This window comes from Xenopus tropicalis, chromosome 6, assembly GCF_000004195.4.
Source record: "Xenopus tropicalis strain Nigerian chromosome 6, UCB_Xtro_10.0, whole genome shotgun sequence".
Lineage (NCBI taxonomy): Eukaryota > Metazoa > Chordata > Amphibia > Anura > Pipidae > Xenopus > Xenopus tropicalis.
This window is the reverse complement of record NC_030682.2, coordinates 11,136,485-11,153,082: the sequence shown is the minus strand read 5'-3', so window position 1 is coordinate 11,153,082 and position 16,598 is coordinate 11,136,485. Positions and strand designations below refer to the sequence as shown.

The window sequence follows — 16,598 nt, the reverse complement described above, 5'->3', positions numbered from 1 at the left end:
TAGCTACCCTGCCTCATATATAACTAACCTGCCTGTATATAGCTGCCCTGCCTCATGTATAACTAACCTGCCTGTATATAGCTGCCCTGCCTCATGTATAACTAACCTGCCTGTATATAGCTGCCCTGCCTCATGTATAACTAACCTGCCTGTTTATAGCTACCCTGCCTCGTGTATAACTAACCTGCCTGTATATAGCTGCCCTGCCTCATATATAAGTAACCTGCCTGTTTATAGCTGCCCTGCCTCATATATAAGTAACCTGCCTGTATATAGCTGCCCTGCCTCATATATAAGTAACCTGCCTGTTTATAGCTGCCCTGCCTCATATATAAGTAACCTGCCTGTATATAGCTGCCCTGCCTCATGCATGACTAACCTGCCTGTATATAGCTGCCCTGCCTCATGTATAACTAACCTGCCTGTATATAGCTGCCCTGCCTCATGTATAACTAACCTGCCTGTATATAGCTGCCCTGCCTCATGTATAACTAACCTGCCTGTATATAGCTGCCCTGCCTCATGTATAACTAACCTGCCTGTATATAGCTGCCCTGCCTCATGTATAACTAACCTGCCTGTATATAATTACACTGCCTGTATATAGCCACCCTGTCCCCACTCAAAAGCTGCAACATGGAATTATTTCCTCAGAACTAATGAACTTTCCCTTCAAATATAAATCATACAGAGCAGCCAACAAAGAGGCGGGGCTCTGAGACAGCTAATAAGCTCTATGTGACCGGGCCCAGCCACCGGGAAATACCTATCACCCTTCTCCTTCCCTTGCTCCCCTCACTCGCTGTTTCCAGCCGGGCCCTAATAACTACAGCACAGGCGAACGCTGCCAGGGAATGATATTGGCCAGCACTATCCAATGAGGCGCAGCGGCTCCGAGTGTGACGTCATCAGGATGCGACAACAACAAAAGCGAGTGTCGTAAGAAGTTGTCGCCTTTATCATCAGCTGCTTGAGGTAAGGAAATATTATATTGTTATTATTATTAGGAATAGACCGTTACAGGGACCTCGATATTCTGAAATAATGGCCGAATGTCTAAGGCAACGGTAATTTTTATACCGATCATCTTGATATGAGCCCTAACCAAATGGCCCTCATATGTGGGGATACAGGCAGGGGATCATGGGAGTTTTAGGTTTGCTGCTTGCAGGACTACCAAGGAATTTTTTACCAAAAATTTTTCCATAAAATGAGCTTTCAATATGATGTAGACTGTCATATTATGAACACTTAATTATTTTGTCTTTTTTCAAATAAAGGAATACTGCCATGGGATTATTTTTTTTCTAATGCATCAGTAAATAGAGCTTCTCTAGCATAATCCTGCGCCGAAATCCGTTTTTCAAATATGCAAACAGATTTCATTTCCCAGGGTGCCACAGTCATGTGACCTGTGCTCTGATAAACTTCACTCACACTTTACTGCGTGATATCCCCCCCCCTCACCCCCAGCAGCCGATCAGCAGAACAATGGGAAGGGAGCAAGATAGCAGCTCCCAGTAGGTATCAGAATAGCACTCAATAGTAAGAAATCCAAGTCCGGCTTGGGACTCCTCCAGTTACATGGGAGTAGGAGAAACAATAGGTTAGCTGAAAGCAGTTCTAATGTGTAGCGCTGGCTGAAAGCTCAGACTCAGGCACACTTTACTGCTGCGCTGCAAGTTGGAGTGAAATCCCCCCCAGCAGCCGATCAGCAGAACAATGGGAAGGGAGCAAGATAGCAGCTCCCAGTAGGTATCAGAATAGCACTCAATAGTAAGAAATCCAAGTCCGGCTTGGGACTCCTCCAGTTACATGGGAGTAGGAGAAACAATAGGTTAGCTGAAAGCAGTTCTAATGTGTAGCGCTGGCTGAAAGCTCAGACTCAGGCACAATGCACTGAGATGGCGCCTACACACCAATATTACAGCTACAAATACATTTGTTGGTTCAAGAATAAAATGTTAAATGGCAGAGGGAATTATTTGCTGTGTAACAGTGTCATTTAGAAATAAAAAGGATCCCATAAAAATCATAATCGTATCCCTTTAACTAAGCTCTCCAGTTTGCTGAGGCTTTTCACCTTTCTGCCAAATTAATTTTTTTGTTTTCTAGCACCCAGGACCCAGGAGCAGATGAGCACGGATGTGTGTGTCCAGAACTGGTCATGTTCCTATTACCTGCCAAGCGAGAGGCGCTGGATCCCGGGTAGGCTCTCCCTGACCCCGTCACACCTGAGATTTACAGCCGAAGGTGCAAATGAGTTTCTCGTCAGCTTCCACCTCTCCAGTATTAGTGAGATCAAGAAAGAGTCTTCCAGTTATATCTTCAGCTCCATCACTGTCCTGGAGGAAGGGCAGTCCAAGCACTGGTTTGGCTCCCTCCAGCCCAATCGGAATGTGGTGTTTAACGTCCTGGAGCATTTCTGGAGGGAACAGTTACTGTCACCTCAAGCATCTCGCACAGTCGCCTCTAAATTATCAAAGGGAGGTGAGCTTATGAACATGGTCACTACGTCCCAAAGGCACATGGAGAAAACAAGCAACGTGCTGTATGAACAGGGGGAGCAGTTTGATAACATCAGGAAAGGCCTAGACAAGATTGAAGCAGACATGGCGACCACTGACAGGTAAAGTACCAAACTGATATCTAGGTTTATTTGCCTTTTTCCTAGCAGAAAATAAATCTAGGCCACGGACCTCAAATCTGACAGCCCAGCCGCTTCCTTACAAATGGATACAGAGCAGCTCAGGAACAGAGCATTGAAACTGGGGGGGTGATTGGATTTACCTGCCCTCAGGGAATTTCCTAATGGGCTGGTTTTGGTTTCATGCTATGTGAACGTACACTTTAGTTAGGTTTATTTATTTTTTGAATAACTATATATGAATAATATGAACCTTTTTGTGACATCTAATATTCTTCAACCATTAAAGGAGAAGGAAAGGTACAATCACAGTTTTCTCCTAACAGGAGCACCAACCCAGGGTATAAGGTAATGATTACCTGTCCTTCTCCTTTAATGGCAGAAGAATATTAGATGTCACAGAAAGGTACATATTATTCATATATAGTTATTACAAAAAATAAACCTAACCAAAGGGTAAGCTCACGTAGCATGAAACCACAACCAGCCCTTTAGGAAATTCCCCAAGGGCAGGAGAATCCAATAACACCCCCCCCCCCCCACCCCTGCAAGTCAACAGTTCTCTAAGGTGAGGTGGTCCAGGTTGAGATCTTTGGTTTGTCTCCCCCACGCACACACATTAAAGGTGGCCATGCCATTGGTCGCACGAAAGATCGTTCCCACCCTCCTCTGACGTTCAGGGCTGAATCGTCCGATATGGAGGTAGAAACAAAAGAAATTCTACGTACTTCTGTCGATTCAGCCCTGAACGTAGGAAACAAGGTTTCGTACGATATTATCAGTGCATGTGTGGCTGGCTTAAGATCATATAATCCCAAATATGTAGGTCTTTTAAAAATGTTCTTTATTCTCTCTCTCTCTCTCTCTCTCTCTCTATGGGGTTTCCATGTGGCAGACGTATATGAAGTTTGCCTATAGAGTGAGTGTCTACTAAGCACTATTGTAGCTATATTATTTAGCACACAGAAATTTCCTTCAAGATGCAAGCAAAGCATTGGGCCTTGCAACCTGTGTGCTCACAAGCTATACCGTCCTCGTCGCTTGGTCTGTTCATTCCTCCCGCTTCCTGTGTGAAGTTGTGCCTACTTAGGCTAATGCCAGATGGGGCTGATTATCTGCCCATGGATAAAAGCAGGCCAAGAATCAGCCCCTATACTGGCATCAGCCTGTGCCTGCTATTATGTTGGCCGGGGTGCAGACACATGGAGTGGATTTGGCACTGATATGCATAATTGGATGTTTCAGATATGAAATCTGCTCCGTGTGCCTGCAGCTGGCATGACGCAGTGGCTTCAAGCACAGGGAGACGCCGATGCCAGCAAAGGGGCTGATTTTGGCCTGAGTTTATCCACAGGGAGAGAATCAGCCCCTCTGGCATTAGCTTTATGCAACTCCTGTGCTGTAATTTGCACATGGAACCTAGCTTATACACTCCATTGAATTGTGGAGAAGCATCACCCCAGTCCAACAATATCCATCCAAAGCAGTGGAATGGGTCTGGATTTGGGATCTTTATCTGCCTGTGTATGGGCACCCCCATGGGCCTACCTGACTGATATCTGACCTAAAATTGGGCACATCTTGATTGGGCAGGTTTGGTTTTTCCCGTTGGATCGGGGACCGCATGGGCTCGTTGATTCGGTCGGATGACCCATATACCCTCCATTTTAATTTAGTTTATTAGTCATAGAGCCAAACAATTGAATTAGCAGGATATTGCCCACCGAGTTTGCCAAACAAGCAGATTGCACCTTGTATGGTCCCCTTTAGTCAGGACGGGCAGGCATGGGTTAGATGCACCTGAATTTCTTGAGATCTAGGTGGGCATCTCTGTAGAATATGAGTATATATACTATAATACCTAGTAATAGACACAGGAGAAAGGAGGTCCCTGCTCTGTAGATCTTGCAATCTTAGTCACAACAAACAATCACTTTTTTTTGGGCTCTGCGCTGCTCAATATGCACATCATACTGACACAACATTAAAGTGAAAACTGGGTAAAATAGACTGCACCAAAAAATATTTCTAATATAGTTAGTTAGCCAAAAATGTAACCTATAAAGGTTGGAGTGGGCAGATGTCTAACATAATAGCCAGAACTCTACTTCCTGCTTTCCAGCTCTCTAACATCTTAGTTAGTCAGTGACTTCAGGGGGGGCTTAAACATGGGACTTAACTGGTCAGTTAGTTTGTGAGCACATAGGTCAGATTCAATAGCAAACTCACTGACTGTTATGTCCCATATTGCCCCCCCCTCCTGTCACTGGTTACTGACTGCTAACAGCTTAGAGAGCTGTTAAGGAAGAAGTAGAGTTCAGGCTATTATGTTAGACATCTGCCCACTCCAGCCTTTATAGATGACATTTTTGCCTAACAAACTACAAATATTTTTTATTTTGTACAGTCTGTGTATTGTACCCAGTTTCATTTTTACACGGAACTGTTCCTTTAATGTAAAACAAGGCAGCACCTTGCAGATCTGCACTCGTCTGTGTCTTGAAATCTCTTTCCTTTTGTTTAGCCGTCGCTACTTCCAGTTCAAGCGGCGAGCTGTAATGTATATCCCTCGGCCCCTTTGATAAGTAACAGTTTGGCGTTTCTATCCAGGCTCCTTCTAAACAGAAACCAGACGCTCGCGATGACATCCACAGGACAAACACAGAATAGGCAGGAATACGGTCTCCCATTACAGAGACCCACTAGCGCTCACTGTGAGCCGCCAATGCTTAGAAACCCCAGCCCATGCATGATTCATTATGCACCTGTACCATTTCAGTGCCGGCGTGCCGCTGCCAGACCAAGGCCTGTGATGCTGCGCGTGATTTCCAGCCAGCGAGAGGTTAAGGGGCAGTAGAACGTCAGATGGCACTGGCCTGTGTGAGGGGTGAGACAGCTGCTGCGCTGGGCAGGGTTTTACCCAGGGAGGAAGAAATTCAAGTCAAGTCAATATTTATTTTGGACAAACTCTTGCATCTCTTTAGGGAAACGCTGTAAGATGAATGAGAAATGGGGATATTAGAATGCTCTGCTGTGGTGTCCTGAAACCCTTTCAACCTCTGCCAGCAAAGGAATTGCCCCGATTCAGGGTAAAGTACAACCCTGAGCTGAGTGGCTGCCCCAGTAGCGAAATCTGCAGACCCCCAGGGCAAATAATATAACATTTGACTTTGTATTCATCTGTACGTTAGAACATCATCCCATATACCCATAATTCAGCCTCAGCATTCATTGTAATGGAATTTAGACATCTGTAATTGTAATTTTAACTAAATTCATGTATAGAGGAAAGTATCTTTGCTACCATTGGAATTGTCACTGCCAACCTGTTTGTACCTGTTGCACTCAACAAGCCCAGACTACCTACAGCAGGGGTCCCCAACCTTTCTTACTCGGGAGCCACAGTCAAATGTAAAAAGACTTGAGGAGCAACACAAGCATCATAAAAGTTATATATATAAATAAGGGCTGTGATTGGCTATTAGGGGCCTCAGCTTACAGGGGCTTTATTTGGTAGGAAATCTTGTTTTTATTCAACCTAAACTTGCCCCCAAGTCAGGAATTCAAAAATAACTCCCTGGTTTGGGGCCACTGAGAGCAACATCCAAGGGGTTGGGAGCAACATGTTGCCCCCGAGCCACTGGTTGGGGATCACTGACCTACAGCATACACTTTGAATTTGCTTGGATGCTCTGTAGTCAGAGACTCTGGCAGTGGGCAGGGCTAGGACACAAATGGAAGCTTACAGAGCACAGAATCATTATGGTAACCCACATGGTAACCCATGGCAACCAGTCAAAATGCATTCATTGTTCTACATGCAGCTAATTGGTTGCTATCAGTCGCTGCCCCCGGGCAAATTTGCCCATTGTTAATAAACGAGCCCCATTATTTCAGTAAAAATACATTTTTTTTTTTAAGTATAAATGCATTTTACTGTAGCTTTTTGTTTTGCTTTAGAATAGTCTCAGTGCCATGTGTATATATATAATAGTAGTAGGAAACACTGGTACATGGGTTCATAAATCCTTTCTACATCATTTTTCTATCGACTTGCACATTTTATTCATGTCACTCCCTGACATCTTGGCGTTTTTATTCACAACAGGCTCCTTTCTGTCCTTGAGTCCCCGTCATGGTGGCCATTCAGCGGAAAAACCTGGCGGAGCTGGAAGCACGCTGAGCCTAAGGGATCCCTCGGAGACGTGAGTCCCCCACATTCTACGAAGGAAGGGATATTGATGACAATTCCCATAATATTCTCCCGCAAACCAAACATTAACCTCAAACCAGGGAAACTCACGGTGCTGGCGTCCGCCTTGGAGATATCCGACTGCAACTCTCAGCCGCTTCATCGCTACCAAAGAGAAGATGTGGATGACATCAGAGTCTGCACTGGGTATGACATCAGCATTCGGCAAAGGTTCATTGGGAAACCCGACATCACATATAGAATCTTGTCGGCCAGACTGCCGGATGCCATCCCGCTGTTAGAGACGCAGTACAGCAAGAAGATCGAGTTCCAAGAGGAGGCCCTAATGTTCAGCGGGTCCAGAAAATCTTCTCTGAGGGATCAGCCTAGCCCAGAAACAGGTACAAAAAAAAAAGAGTTGTACTGGCAACTAGTAAAAAAACCCTAGGTCCCGAGCATTCTGGATAACAGGTCCCATACCTGTACTATAGGTTCCTCTCTGTCTGCTTCCCCTCAGGTGTCTGGTTCCACAGACAGGGCCCACCATACTCTCATACAGTCCTAATGAGGACGCTGCCAATAAGAATGGCCTTTGCTTTCATTTTACACAATGCACGTACTGTGTATGGGGTAACTCTAATTGTTTAAGCAATTTTCAACAATAAGAGCTTCAGCCACTAGGTGGCAGAAGAGCACCATGCTTATTTATCATCCAAATCCACGAAGACCAGCAAGTTATAGGGGAATCATATGTTAAAACATGCTTTAACTTTCCCGTTGAATAGTAGCTACTACAGATACCAGTGATGTTGACTTGTAATTTGTGGGACCCACGGGTTCACCCTTAGTTTAGGGTTGAAATTCGGGGACCATTGTGGGTTCGGTTGAGAAGTTTTCCTGTCTTGTGGAAATAGTCAGGTACAGGGTTGAGTATGGATCCTAAATGGCAATATTTTGCAGGTTAGGGTCAGGTGCGGATGTTTGTTTTGCCCGACCGGCACATCACTAATGTGTACTTGTGACAGTGTCTATATAACACACACACGCACGCGTATACACCCTGCAACAACAGAGATTGTCAGACTCCACCCCTCATGCCCTTGCAAACTGCTCTTATTATGGGATGCTGGTGTTGAGCAGCAGGAAGAGCCAATTTATAATCATAAATATATGAATAATAAAATAAGAATTATTGATAAGAAGCAAGTGGAATGTGGGAGAGTCACATTGAGAATAAATTGGATGGAGGGAGGGGAAGGTAAATAGGGAATAGAGTGGAGGGAGGGGAAGGTACATAGGGAATAGAGTGGAGGGAGGGGAAGGTACATAGGGAATAGAGTGCAAGGAGGGGAAGGTACATAGGGAATAGAGTGGAGGGAGGGGAAGGTACATAGGGAATAGAGTGCAAGGAGGGGAAGGTACATAGGGAATAGAGTGGAGGGAGGGGAAGGTACATAGGGAATAGAGTGCAAGGAGGGGAAGGTACATAGGGAATAGAGTGGAGGCAGGGGAAGGTACATAGGGAATAGAGTGGAGGCAGGGGAAGGTACATAGGGAATAGAGTGGAGGGAGGGGAAGGTACATAGGGAATAGAGTGGAGGGAGGGAAGGTACATAGGGAATAGAGTGGAGGGAGGGGAAGGTACATAGGGAATAGAGTGGAGGGAGGGGAAGGTAGACAGGAAGGAGGATGATATGCTATGATTAAGGGCGAATGCGCCGAAACACATCAGGTGTCTGATGCTGCTGCTGCTGCCTGTTTTTATACTGCTCCAATAAAGATTTACTCAAGTCTTGGAGTGTGGAGGCCTTGTTTTCCTCTTTTTATGGAGGGAAGGTAGGAAGGGGGATAAAAGGTACAAAAAAGAATGGAAGATTTTTGGTAGGTAGACATGGAAGAGAGTGAAAGTTTGAGAGAGGTAGATTAGGAAAAGAGTGGAAGGTGGGCATGTATATAGGAAAGACTGGGAGGTGGGGGATAGATAGGGAAGGGTGTTGGAGGGGGGGGGGAGGTAGCTGGGGAACAGTGTGGGGGAAATAGATAGGAAAGAGGAAAAGAGGTAGATAGCTAAAAGGTGGGGAGCAGGATAGAGAAGAGAATGGTGAGATGGGAAAGGTAGTTAGGAAAGTGAATGGAAGGTAGGGGAGGTAGCTAGGAAAGAGTGTGGGTGGGGAAACGATAGGGAAGAGAAATGATGGGGGAATGATGAAGAGGTAGATGGGCAGTAGAATGGCAAGGAGGGGGAGGTAGATAGGGGTAAATAATGGAAGGTGGGGGAGTTAGCTTGGGAAGAGAGTGGGAAGTGAGATGGGTAGATAAACAAGGAAGGAAAGAGTGGGAAAAGTGAGAAGGGAGAGGTACAAAAGGAAGAGGAAGGGAAAGGGAGGTAGCTAGGGAAGAAAATGGAAGGTGGGAAAGGGTAGCTAAGAAAGTGAGTGGGGTAGCTAGGGAAGAGAATGGAAGGTGGGAAAGGGTAGCTAAGAAAGAGAGTGGGAGGGTGGGGTAGCTAGGGAAGAGAAGGGAAGGGAAAGGGTAGTTAATAAAGAGGGTGAGAGGTTGGGGTAGCTAGGGAAGAAAATGGAAGGTGGTAAAGGGTAGCTAAGAAAGAGGGTGGGAGGGTGGGGTAGCTAGGGAAGAGAATGGAAGGTGGGAAAGGGTAGCTAAGAAAGAGAGTGGGAGGGTGGGGTAGCTAGGGAAGAGAAGGGAAGGGAAAGGGTAGTTAATAAAGAGGGTGAGAGGTTGGGGTAGCTAGGGAAGAAAATGGAAGGTGGTAAAGGGTAGCTAAGAAAGAGGGTGGGAGGGTGGGGTAGCTAGGGAAGAGAATGGAAGGTGGGAAAGGGTAGCTAAGAAAGAGAGTGGGAGGGTGGGGTAGCTAGGGAAGAGAAGGGAAGGGAAAGGGTAGTTAATAAAGAGGGTGAGAGGTTGGGGTAGCTAGGGAAGAAAATGGAAGGTGGTAAAGGGTAGCTAAGAAAGAGGGTGGGAGGGTGGGGTAGCTATGGAAGAGAATGAAAGGGAAAGGGTAGCTAAGAAAGAGAGTGGGAGGGTGGGGTAGCTAGGGAAGAGAATGGGAGGTGGGAAAGTGTAGCTAAGAAAGAGGGTGGGAGGGTGGGGTAGCTAGGGAAGAGAAGGGAAGGGAAAGGGTAGTTAATAAAGAGGGTGAGAGGTTGGGGTAGCTAGGGAAGAAAATGGAAGGTGGTAAAGGGTAGCTAAGAAAGAGGGTGGGAGGGTGGGGTAGCTATGGAAGAGAATGAAAGGGAAAGGGTAGCTAAGAAAGAGAGTGGGAGGGTGGGGTAGCTAGGGAAGAGAATGGGAGGTGGGAAAGTGTAGCTAAGAAAGAGGGTGGGAGGGTGGGGCAGCTAGGGAAGAGAAGGGAAGGTGGGAAAGGGTAGCTAAGAAAGAGGGTGGGAGGGTGGGGTAGCTATGGAAGAGAATGAAAGGGAAAGGGTAGCTAAGAAAGAGAGTGGGAGGGTGGGGTAGCTAGGGAAGAGAATGGGAGTTGGGAAAGTGTAGCTAAGAAAGAGGGTGGGAGGGTGGGATAGCTAGGGAAGAGAAGGGAAGGGAAAGGGTAGTTAATAAAGAGGGTGAGAGGTTGGGGTAGCTAGGGAAGAAAATGGAAGGTGGTAAAGGGTAGCTAAGAAAGAGGGTGGGAGGGTGGGGTAGCTATGGAAGAGAATGAAAGGGAAAGGGTAGCTAAGAAAGAGAGTGGGAGGGTGGGGTAGCTAGGGAAGAGAATGGGAGGTGGGAAAGTGTAGCTAAGAAAGAGGGTGGGAGGGTGGGGTAGCTAGGGAAGAGAAGGGAAGGGAAAGGGTAGTTAATAAAGAGGGTGAGAGGTTGGGGTAGCTAGGGAAGAAAATGGAAGGTGGTAAAGGGTAGCTAAGAAAGAGGGTGGGAGGGTGGGGTAGCTATGGAAGAGAATGAAAGGGAAAGGGTAGCTAAGAAAGAGAGTGGGAGGGTGGGGTAGCTAGGGAAGAGAATGGGAGGTGGGAAAGTGTAGCTAAGAAAGAGGGTGGGAGGGTGGGGCAGCTAGGGAAGAGAAGGGAAGGTGGGAAAGGGTAGCTAAGAAAGAGGGTGGGAGGGTGGGGTAGCTATGGAAGAGAATGAAAGGGAAAGGGTAGCTAAGAAAGAGAGTGGGAGGGTGGGGTAGCTAGGGAAGAGAATGGGAGTTGGGAAAGTGTAGCTAAGAAAGAGGGTGGGAGGGTGGGATAGCTAGGGAAGAGAAGGGAAGCTGAGGCGGTAGATAGGGGAGAGCCTGATGGGTAGGAGAGGTATGGAAGGCAGATAATGAAGATTATACAGTAGTTGGTAGAAGTGGGAGAGGGGTTGCATTGGGGGGGGAGGCGCTGACCCAGTGATGCACTGAGGCAGTACCAGAAGGGCACAGAAACACAATATATTGGTAAATAATACAAGTAAAAAGAGAAACCCAGTGAATAAATGAAAGGTAATAAATATAAAGTTCTTTTTGGTTATATTTTCTAGTTTAAGCAGTAGCAGAGCGAGTGGCGTTCTGTACAAATCAGACAGTAAATGTTGGCGGCACATCTGTCTCCCTGTGAGGCACCGAGTGGCCCTCGCTCTGTATTAATGCAAAGCAGAAGGCGGCAGGGATCGGCTGGAAGAATTCCACAGAGTAGGATAAACGGCCTTCCAGAATTGCAGGGCGGAGGTGCAGCCGGTCAGGAAGGGTTATCCCACCAGGATCCTACAGTCATGTCAGAAGATGCAAAACAAAAATCCCTTCACATGACAGCAGCCTGCCTGTAACCCCTTCCCTGCCATGGCCATTGCTCTACAGCCTATCCTGCAATGAGCCTGCCTAGCTAGGGTATACTGAAGCAGTGACTGCTAATATCCTTATCATTTACAGTAGGGGGTACATTATCCCCTATAATACATGAGTGATAATCAGAGTTCCCTGTATAACTCAGCCTGCAGCCTTGTGCCTTTATATGGGCACAGAACCACTCAGTGACTGATAATATCCTTATCATTTACAGTAGGGGGTACAGTATCCCTTATAATACATGAGTGATACTCAGAGTTCCCTGTATAACTCAGCCTGCAGCCTTGTGCCTTTATATGGGCACAGAACCCCTCAGTGACTGCTAATATCCTTATCATTTACAGTAGGGGGTACATTATCCCTTATAATACATGAGTGATAATCAGAGTTCCCTGTATAACTCAGCCTGCAGCCTTGTGCCTTTATATGGGCACAGAACCCCTCAGTGACTGCTAATATCCTTATCATTTAGAGTAGGGGGTACATTATCCCTTATAATACATGAATGATAATCAGAGTTCCCTGTATAACTCAGCCTGCAGCCTTGTGCCTTTATATGGGCACAGAACCCCTCAGTGACTGCTAATATCCTTATCATTTACAGTAGGGGGTACATTATCCCTTATAATACATGAGTGATAATCAGAGTTCCCTGTATAACTCAGCCTGCAGCCTTGTGCCTTTATATGGGCACAGAACCCCTCAGTGACTGCTAATATCCTTATCATTTACAGTAGGGGGTACATTATCCCTTATAATACATGAGTGATACTCAGAGTTCCCTGTATAACTGGTCTTCCTCAGTGACTTATAATATCCTTATATTTTACAATAGGAGGTACTATACTATACATACTTGAGCAGCTTGTATGTTAGGTTTACTGACCCTTTAATGCATTGTGCTTTGGTTCCACTGGACCCCAGCGAGACAAGATAAGACTTTATATTCCATGGCCTTGTCTCTTTCTGAGGATTAAACTTGCCCCTCTTTTCCCTCTCCCTTTTTGCCTGTTTATTTTGGTATTTTCACTCCTACAGGGCACCATTTAATCCCTCACATATTAATCCTCATTACTGGACTTCAAATCAGCGCCGCTTGACACAGCAGCTCGGCGATCCCATTGCCCCGACGGCCTTCCTGCTGCCCGGGCCGTTATTAATTAGCCCGAAGAGAATTTTCTGCAATAAGTTCTGTGTTTTTAATTAGCCTGTAGCTGACAGCTCCCTTACAAACATTAACCAGCCCTGCGCTGCCAGCGCTTTGAGAAACACCACTTTGGCTGACTTGGCCCAGTTAATGACTCACTTGTCCTTGTGGTCACACAGACCCCGGCCAACAACTGATTGATGCCGTGTATTCATTAAAGTGCACTTGTACCCCCTTGTGCCATGTTATATATTGTTATATACCTGGGGGTTCCTGTCCTTCAGTATAGACTGAAGGACAGGAACCCCCAGGTATATAACAATACACATATAGTGGCACAACTGGGCACAAATTAGCTCCTACCAGTCCATTTTAGCTTAAGACTAGAGCCCTGTAGCTTTAATATTAACGGGGCGGTTCACCTTAAAGTTAGTATGTTATAGACTGGCCAATTCTAAGCAACTTTTCAATAGGTCTTCATTTTTTATATTGTATCGTTTTTTAATTATTGGCCTTGTTCCTTTGACTCTTTCCGGCTTTTAAATAGGGGGTCACTGACCCCGGCAGCCTAAAAACCATTGTTATCTGAGGCTATGATTTTATTGTTATTGTTACTTTTAATTGCAGGTATGGCACCTGTTATAAAGAATGCTCGGGACCTGGGATTTTAATCATTTGGATCTTCTACCCTAAAAGAAATTATTTAAACAGTTATTGAACCCAATAGTATTGTTTTTGCTCTAATAAGGATTAAGTATATTTTAGTTAGGATCAAGTACAGGTACTGTTTTATTATTACAGAGAAAAGGGAATCATTTAACCATTAAATAAACCCAATAGGGCTGTTCTGCCCCCAATAAGGGGTAATTATATCTTAGTTGGGATCAAGTACAGGTACTGTTTTATTATTACAGAGAAAAGGGAATCATTTAACCATTAAATAAACCCAATAGGGCTGTTCTGCCCCCAATAAGGGGTAATTATATCTTAGTTGGGATCAAGTACAGGTACTGTTTTATTATTACAGAGAAAAGGGAATCATTTAACCATTAAATAAACCCAATAGGCCTGTTCTGCCCCCAATAAGGGGTAATTATATCTTAGTTGGGATCAAGTACAGGTACTGTTTTATTATTACAGAGAAAAGGGAATCATTTAACCATTAAATAAACCCAATAGGGCTGTTCTGCCCCAATTCTCATTCAAACTACTCCTGGGTTGCCAAGGTAATTTCGACCCTAGCAACCAGGTAGCTGCTGAAATTCCAAACTGGAGAGCTCCTAAACAAAAAGTGAAATCATTAAAAAAAAAAAAAAACCCACCAATAATAAAAAATGAAAACCAATTGCAAATTGTCTCAAAATAGCACAAAGGTGAACAATCCCTACAATATTAAATATTAAATTATTATAAAAGATTTTATATATCTGCGGTCACAGTGTGCCAGATATTTTATGGCATGGGATGGGTTAATATGGGTTGTTCACCCTAAAACTTTAGCATGTTATTGAATCCCCATTCTTAGCAACTTTTCGGTTGGTCTTCATAATATTCTATTTTTTTTTTTATAGTTTGAGTCATTTGCCTTCCTCTTCTGCTTTCAAATTGGCAATTAGAGTTGAATGGTCACCTACAAGGTAGAAAACAAAAGCAAAGATCCAATCGGTTGCTATGGGCAACATCAGTTGTTATGTTAGCTTACACACTATAGTAAATATGCCCTGCACTGTGTATAAAGCATAGGGGAAAGTGCATGTATATATTTCTAGGAGAGGACCTGAAAAAAATAAAAAGTAGTAAAAACAATGAAATTGTAGCGTCACAGAGCAATAGTATTTTGGGTGCTGGGGTCAGTGACCCCCATTTGAAAGCTGCAAAAAGTCAGGAGAAGAAGGCAAATAATTCAAAATATATAAAAAAAAAAAAAAAATGAAGACCAATTGAATGGTTGCTTAGAATTGGCCATTATTTAACATTAGGGATGTAGCGAACCTCAAAAAAAAAGTTCGCGAACTTCCGCCGAAAATTGCGAATATTCGCGAACTTTGCGAACCCCATAGACTTCAATGGGAAGGTGAACTTTAAAACCTAGAAAAGCCATTTCTGCCCAGAAAACTGATTTTAAAGTTGTTTAAAGGGTGCCACAACCTGGACAGTGGCATGCAGGAGGGGGATCAAGGGCAAAAACCTCTGAAATGATCGGTAATTTTGCGACTTTTTCGTATTTTCCGGCGCTTTCGTAAAGTTATCGTAAGTTTTGCAACTTTTTCGGAGCTTTCGTAACGTTATCGTAAGTTTTGCGACTTTTTCGGATCATTCGTAACGTTATCGTAAGTTTTGCGACTTTTTCGGATCATTCGTAACGTCATCGTAAGTTTTGCGACTTTTTCGGAGCTTTCGTAACGTTATCGTAAGTTTTGCAACTTTTTCGGATCATTCGTAACGTTATCGTAAGTTTTGCGACTTTTTCGGATCATTCGTAACGTTATCGTAAGTTTTGCGACTTTTTCGGATCATTCGTAACGTTATCGTAAGTTTTGCGACTTTTTCGGATCATTTGTAACGTTATCGTAAGTTTTGCGACTTTTTCGGATCATTCGTAACGTTATCGTAAGTTTTGCGACTTTTTCGGAGCATTCGTAACGTTATCGTAAGTTTTGCGACTTTTTCGGAGCATTCGTAACGTTATCGTAAGTTTTGCGACTTTTTCGGAGCATTCGTAAAGTTATCGTAAGTTTTGCGACTTTTTCGGAGCATTCGTACCGTTATCGTAAGTTTTGCGATTTTTTCGGTGCCGGCGAACCCAAATTGCGAACATCACGAAAAGTTCGCGAATTTGCGGACTTGCGAACACCCGATGTTCGCGCGAATTAGTTTGCCGGCGAACAGTTCGCGGGACTATGCCCCTATGTTCTTTATTTTTGCTCAGTTTGTTCCTCTCTCCTCCTCCTCCTCCCATCTCTCCTCTTTCCCCCTCCCCTCGCATCACAGAAGCTACTGAGACCAAGCTAAAATGGCAGCTGTTACAAAAAAACAGAGGGAGCTTCTAGGGCTTTTTACTCAGGTGTGGTTAAATAAAGTGATCTAGCTTGCACTATTGTGGCTAATCTATTGGCAATAAAATGCTAAAATCCTCTTTCCTTCCCTTGGAAACTGCATTTAGTTCCTATAGGAGGATACAGCACAAACTAACCGTCTGTTGTGCCTTGTAGGATCCTGGGTCCTTGACCAAATTGTAACCACCGCCATCCGTTCTGATGGAAACTCCGAGGCTCTGATGCAAGATCAACTGGTTTCAGAATCGGAAGCTCAAGAACTGAGGAAGGTAAATTTGGATGGAATCATTTTGGCAAAAAGTAACAGCTTGGGGATATTTAGATGAGGAATGTAACAAACCTGGGGTGTAAAAACATATCGCTCAGAAGAAAGAGAAATAGAATTCACCTGCTTTTTCAGGTTTAAAATAAAGAGAATAAGCAGTGAAATCTGCCGACTAAATGTACAGTAAATAGAAGGTCAGACTATCTTATTTGTAGCTTCAAACATTTTCTATTCTTTGCATTGTTTAGCTGTATGTTCAGCTGCTCTGTAGTTTGGAATTTCAGTAGCTAGCTGGTTGCCAGGGCCCAATTTAACCTAGCAACCAGGCAGTGGTTTAAAAGAGGGACATGAATATGAATAGAGGAGGGCCTAAATAGAAAGATAAGTCATACAAAGTAACAAAAACATTGTAGCCTCACAGAGCAATAGATTTTTGGCTGCCGGGGTCAGTGATTTAAATAATGGTCAGATAATTCAAAAACTATAAAAAAAAAAGAAATAAATGAAG

The 16,598-nt window shown here is 44.4% G+C and overlaps 1 protein-coding gene across 3 annotated transcripts in view; it reads left to right on the top strand.

Moving 5' to 3' along the window:
* Window positions 1-887: 887 nt before the first annotated feature.
* Window positions 888-16,598, top strand: part of snap47 (synaptosome associated protein 47kDa) — a 29,556-nt gene continuing 13,845 nt past the window's right edge. For 2 of the 3 annotated variants that reach the window (XM_031903787.1, XM_031903785.1), the window contains exons 1-4: window positions 888-975; window positions 2,116-2,629; window positions 6,756-7,240; window positions 15,982-16,094. In XM_031903787.1, coding sequence (XP_031759647.1) covers window positions 2,136-2,629; window positions 6,756-7,240; window positions 15,982-16,094 — 1,092 coding nt within the window. In that variant the 5' untranslated portion in view covers window positions 888-975; window positions 2,116-2,135. The remainder of the gene's footprint in view (window positions 976-2,115; window positions 2,630-6,755; window positions 7,241-15,981; window positions 16,095-16,598) is intronic. The other variant, XM_031903786.1, reaches the window with a different exon arrangement.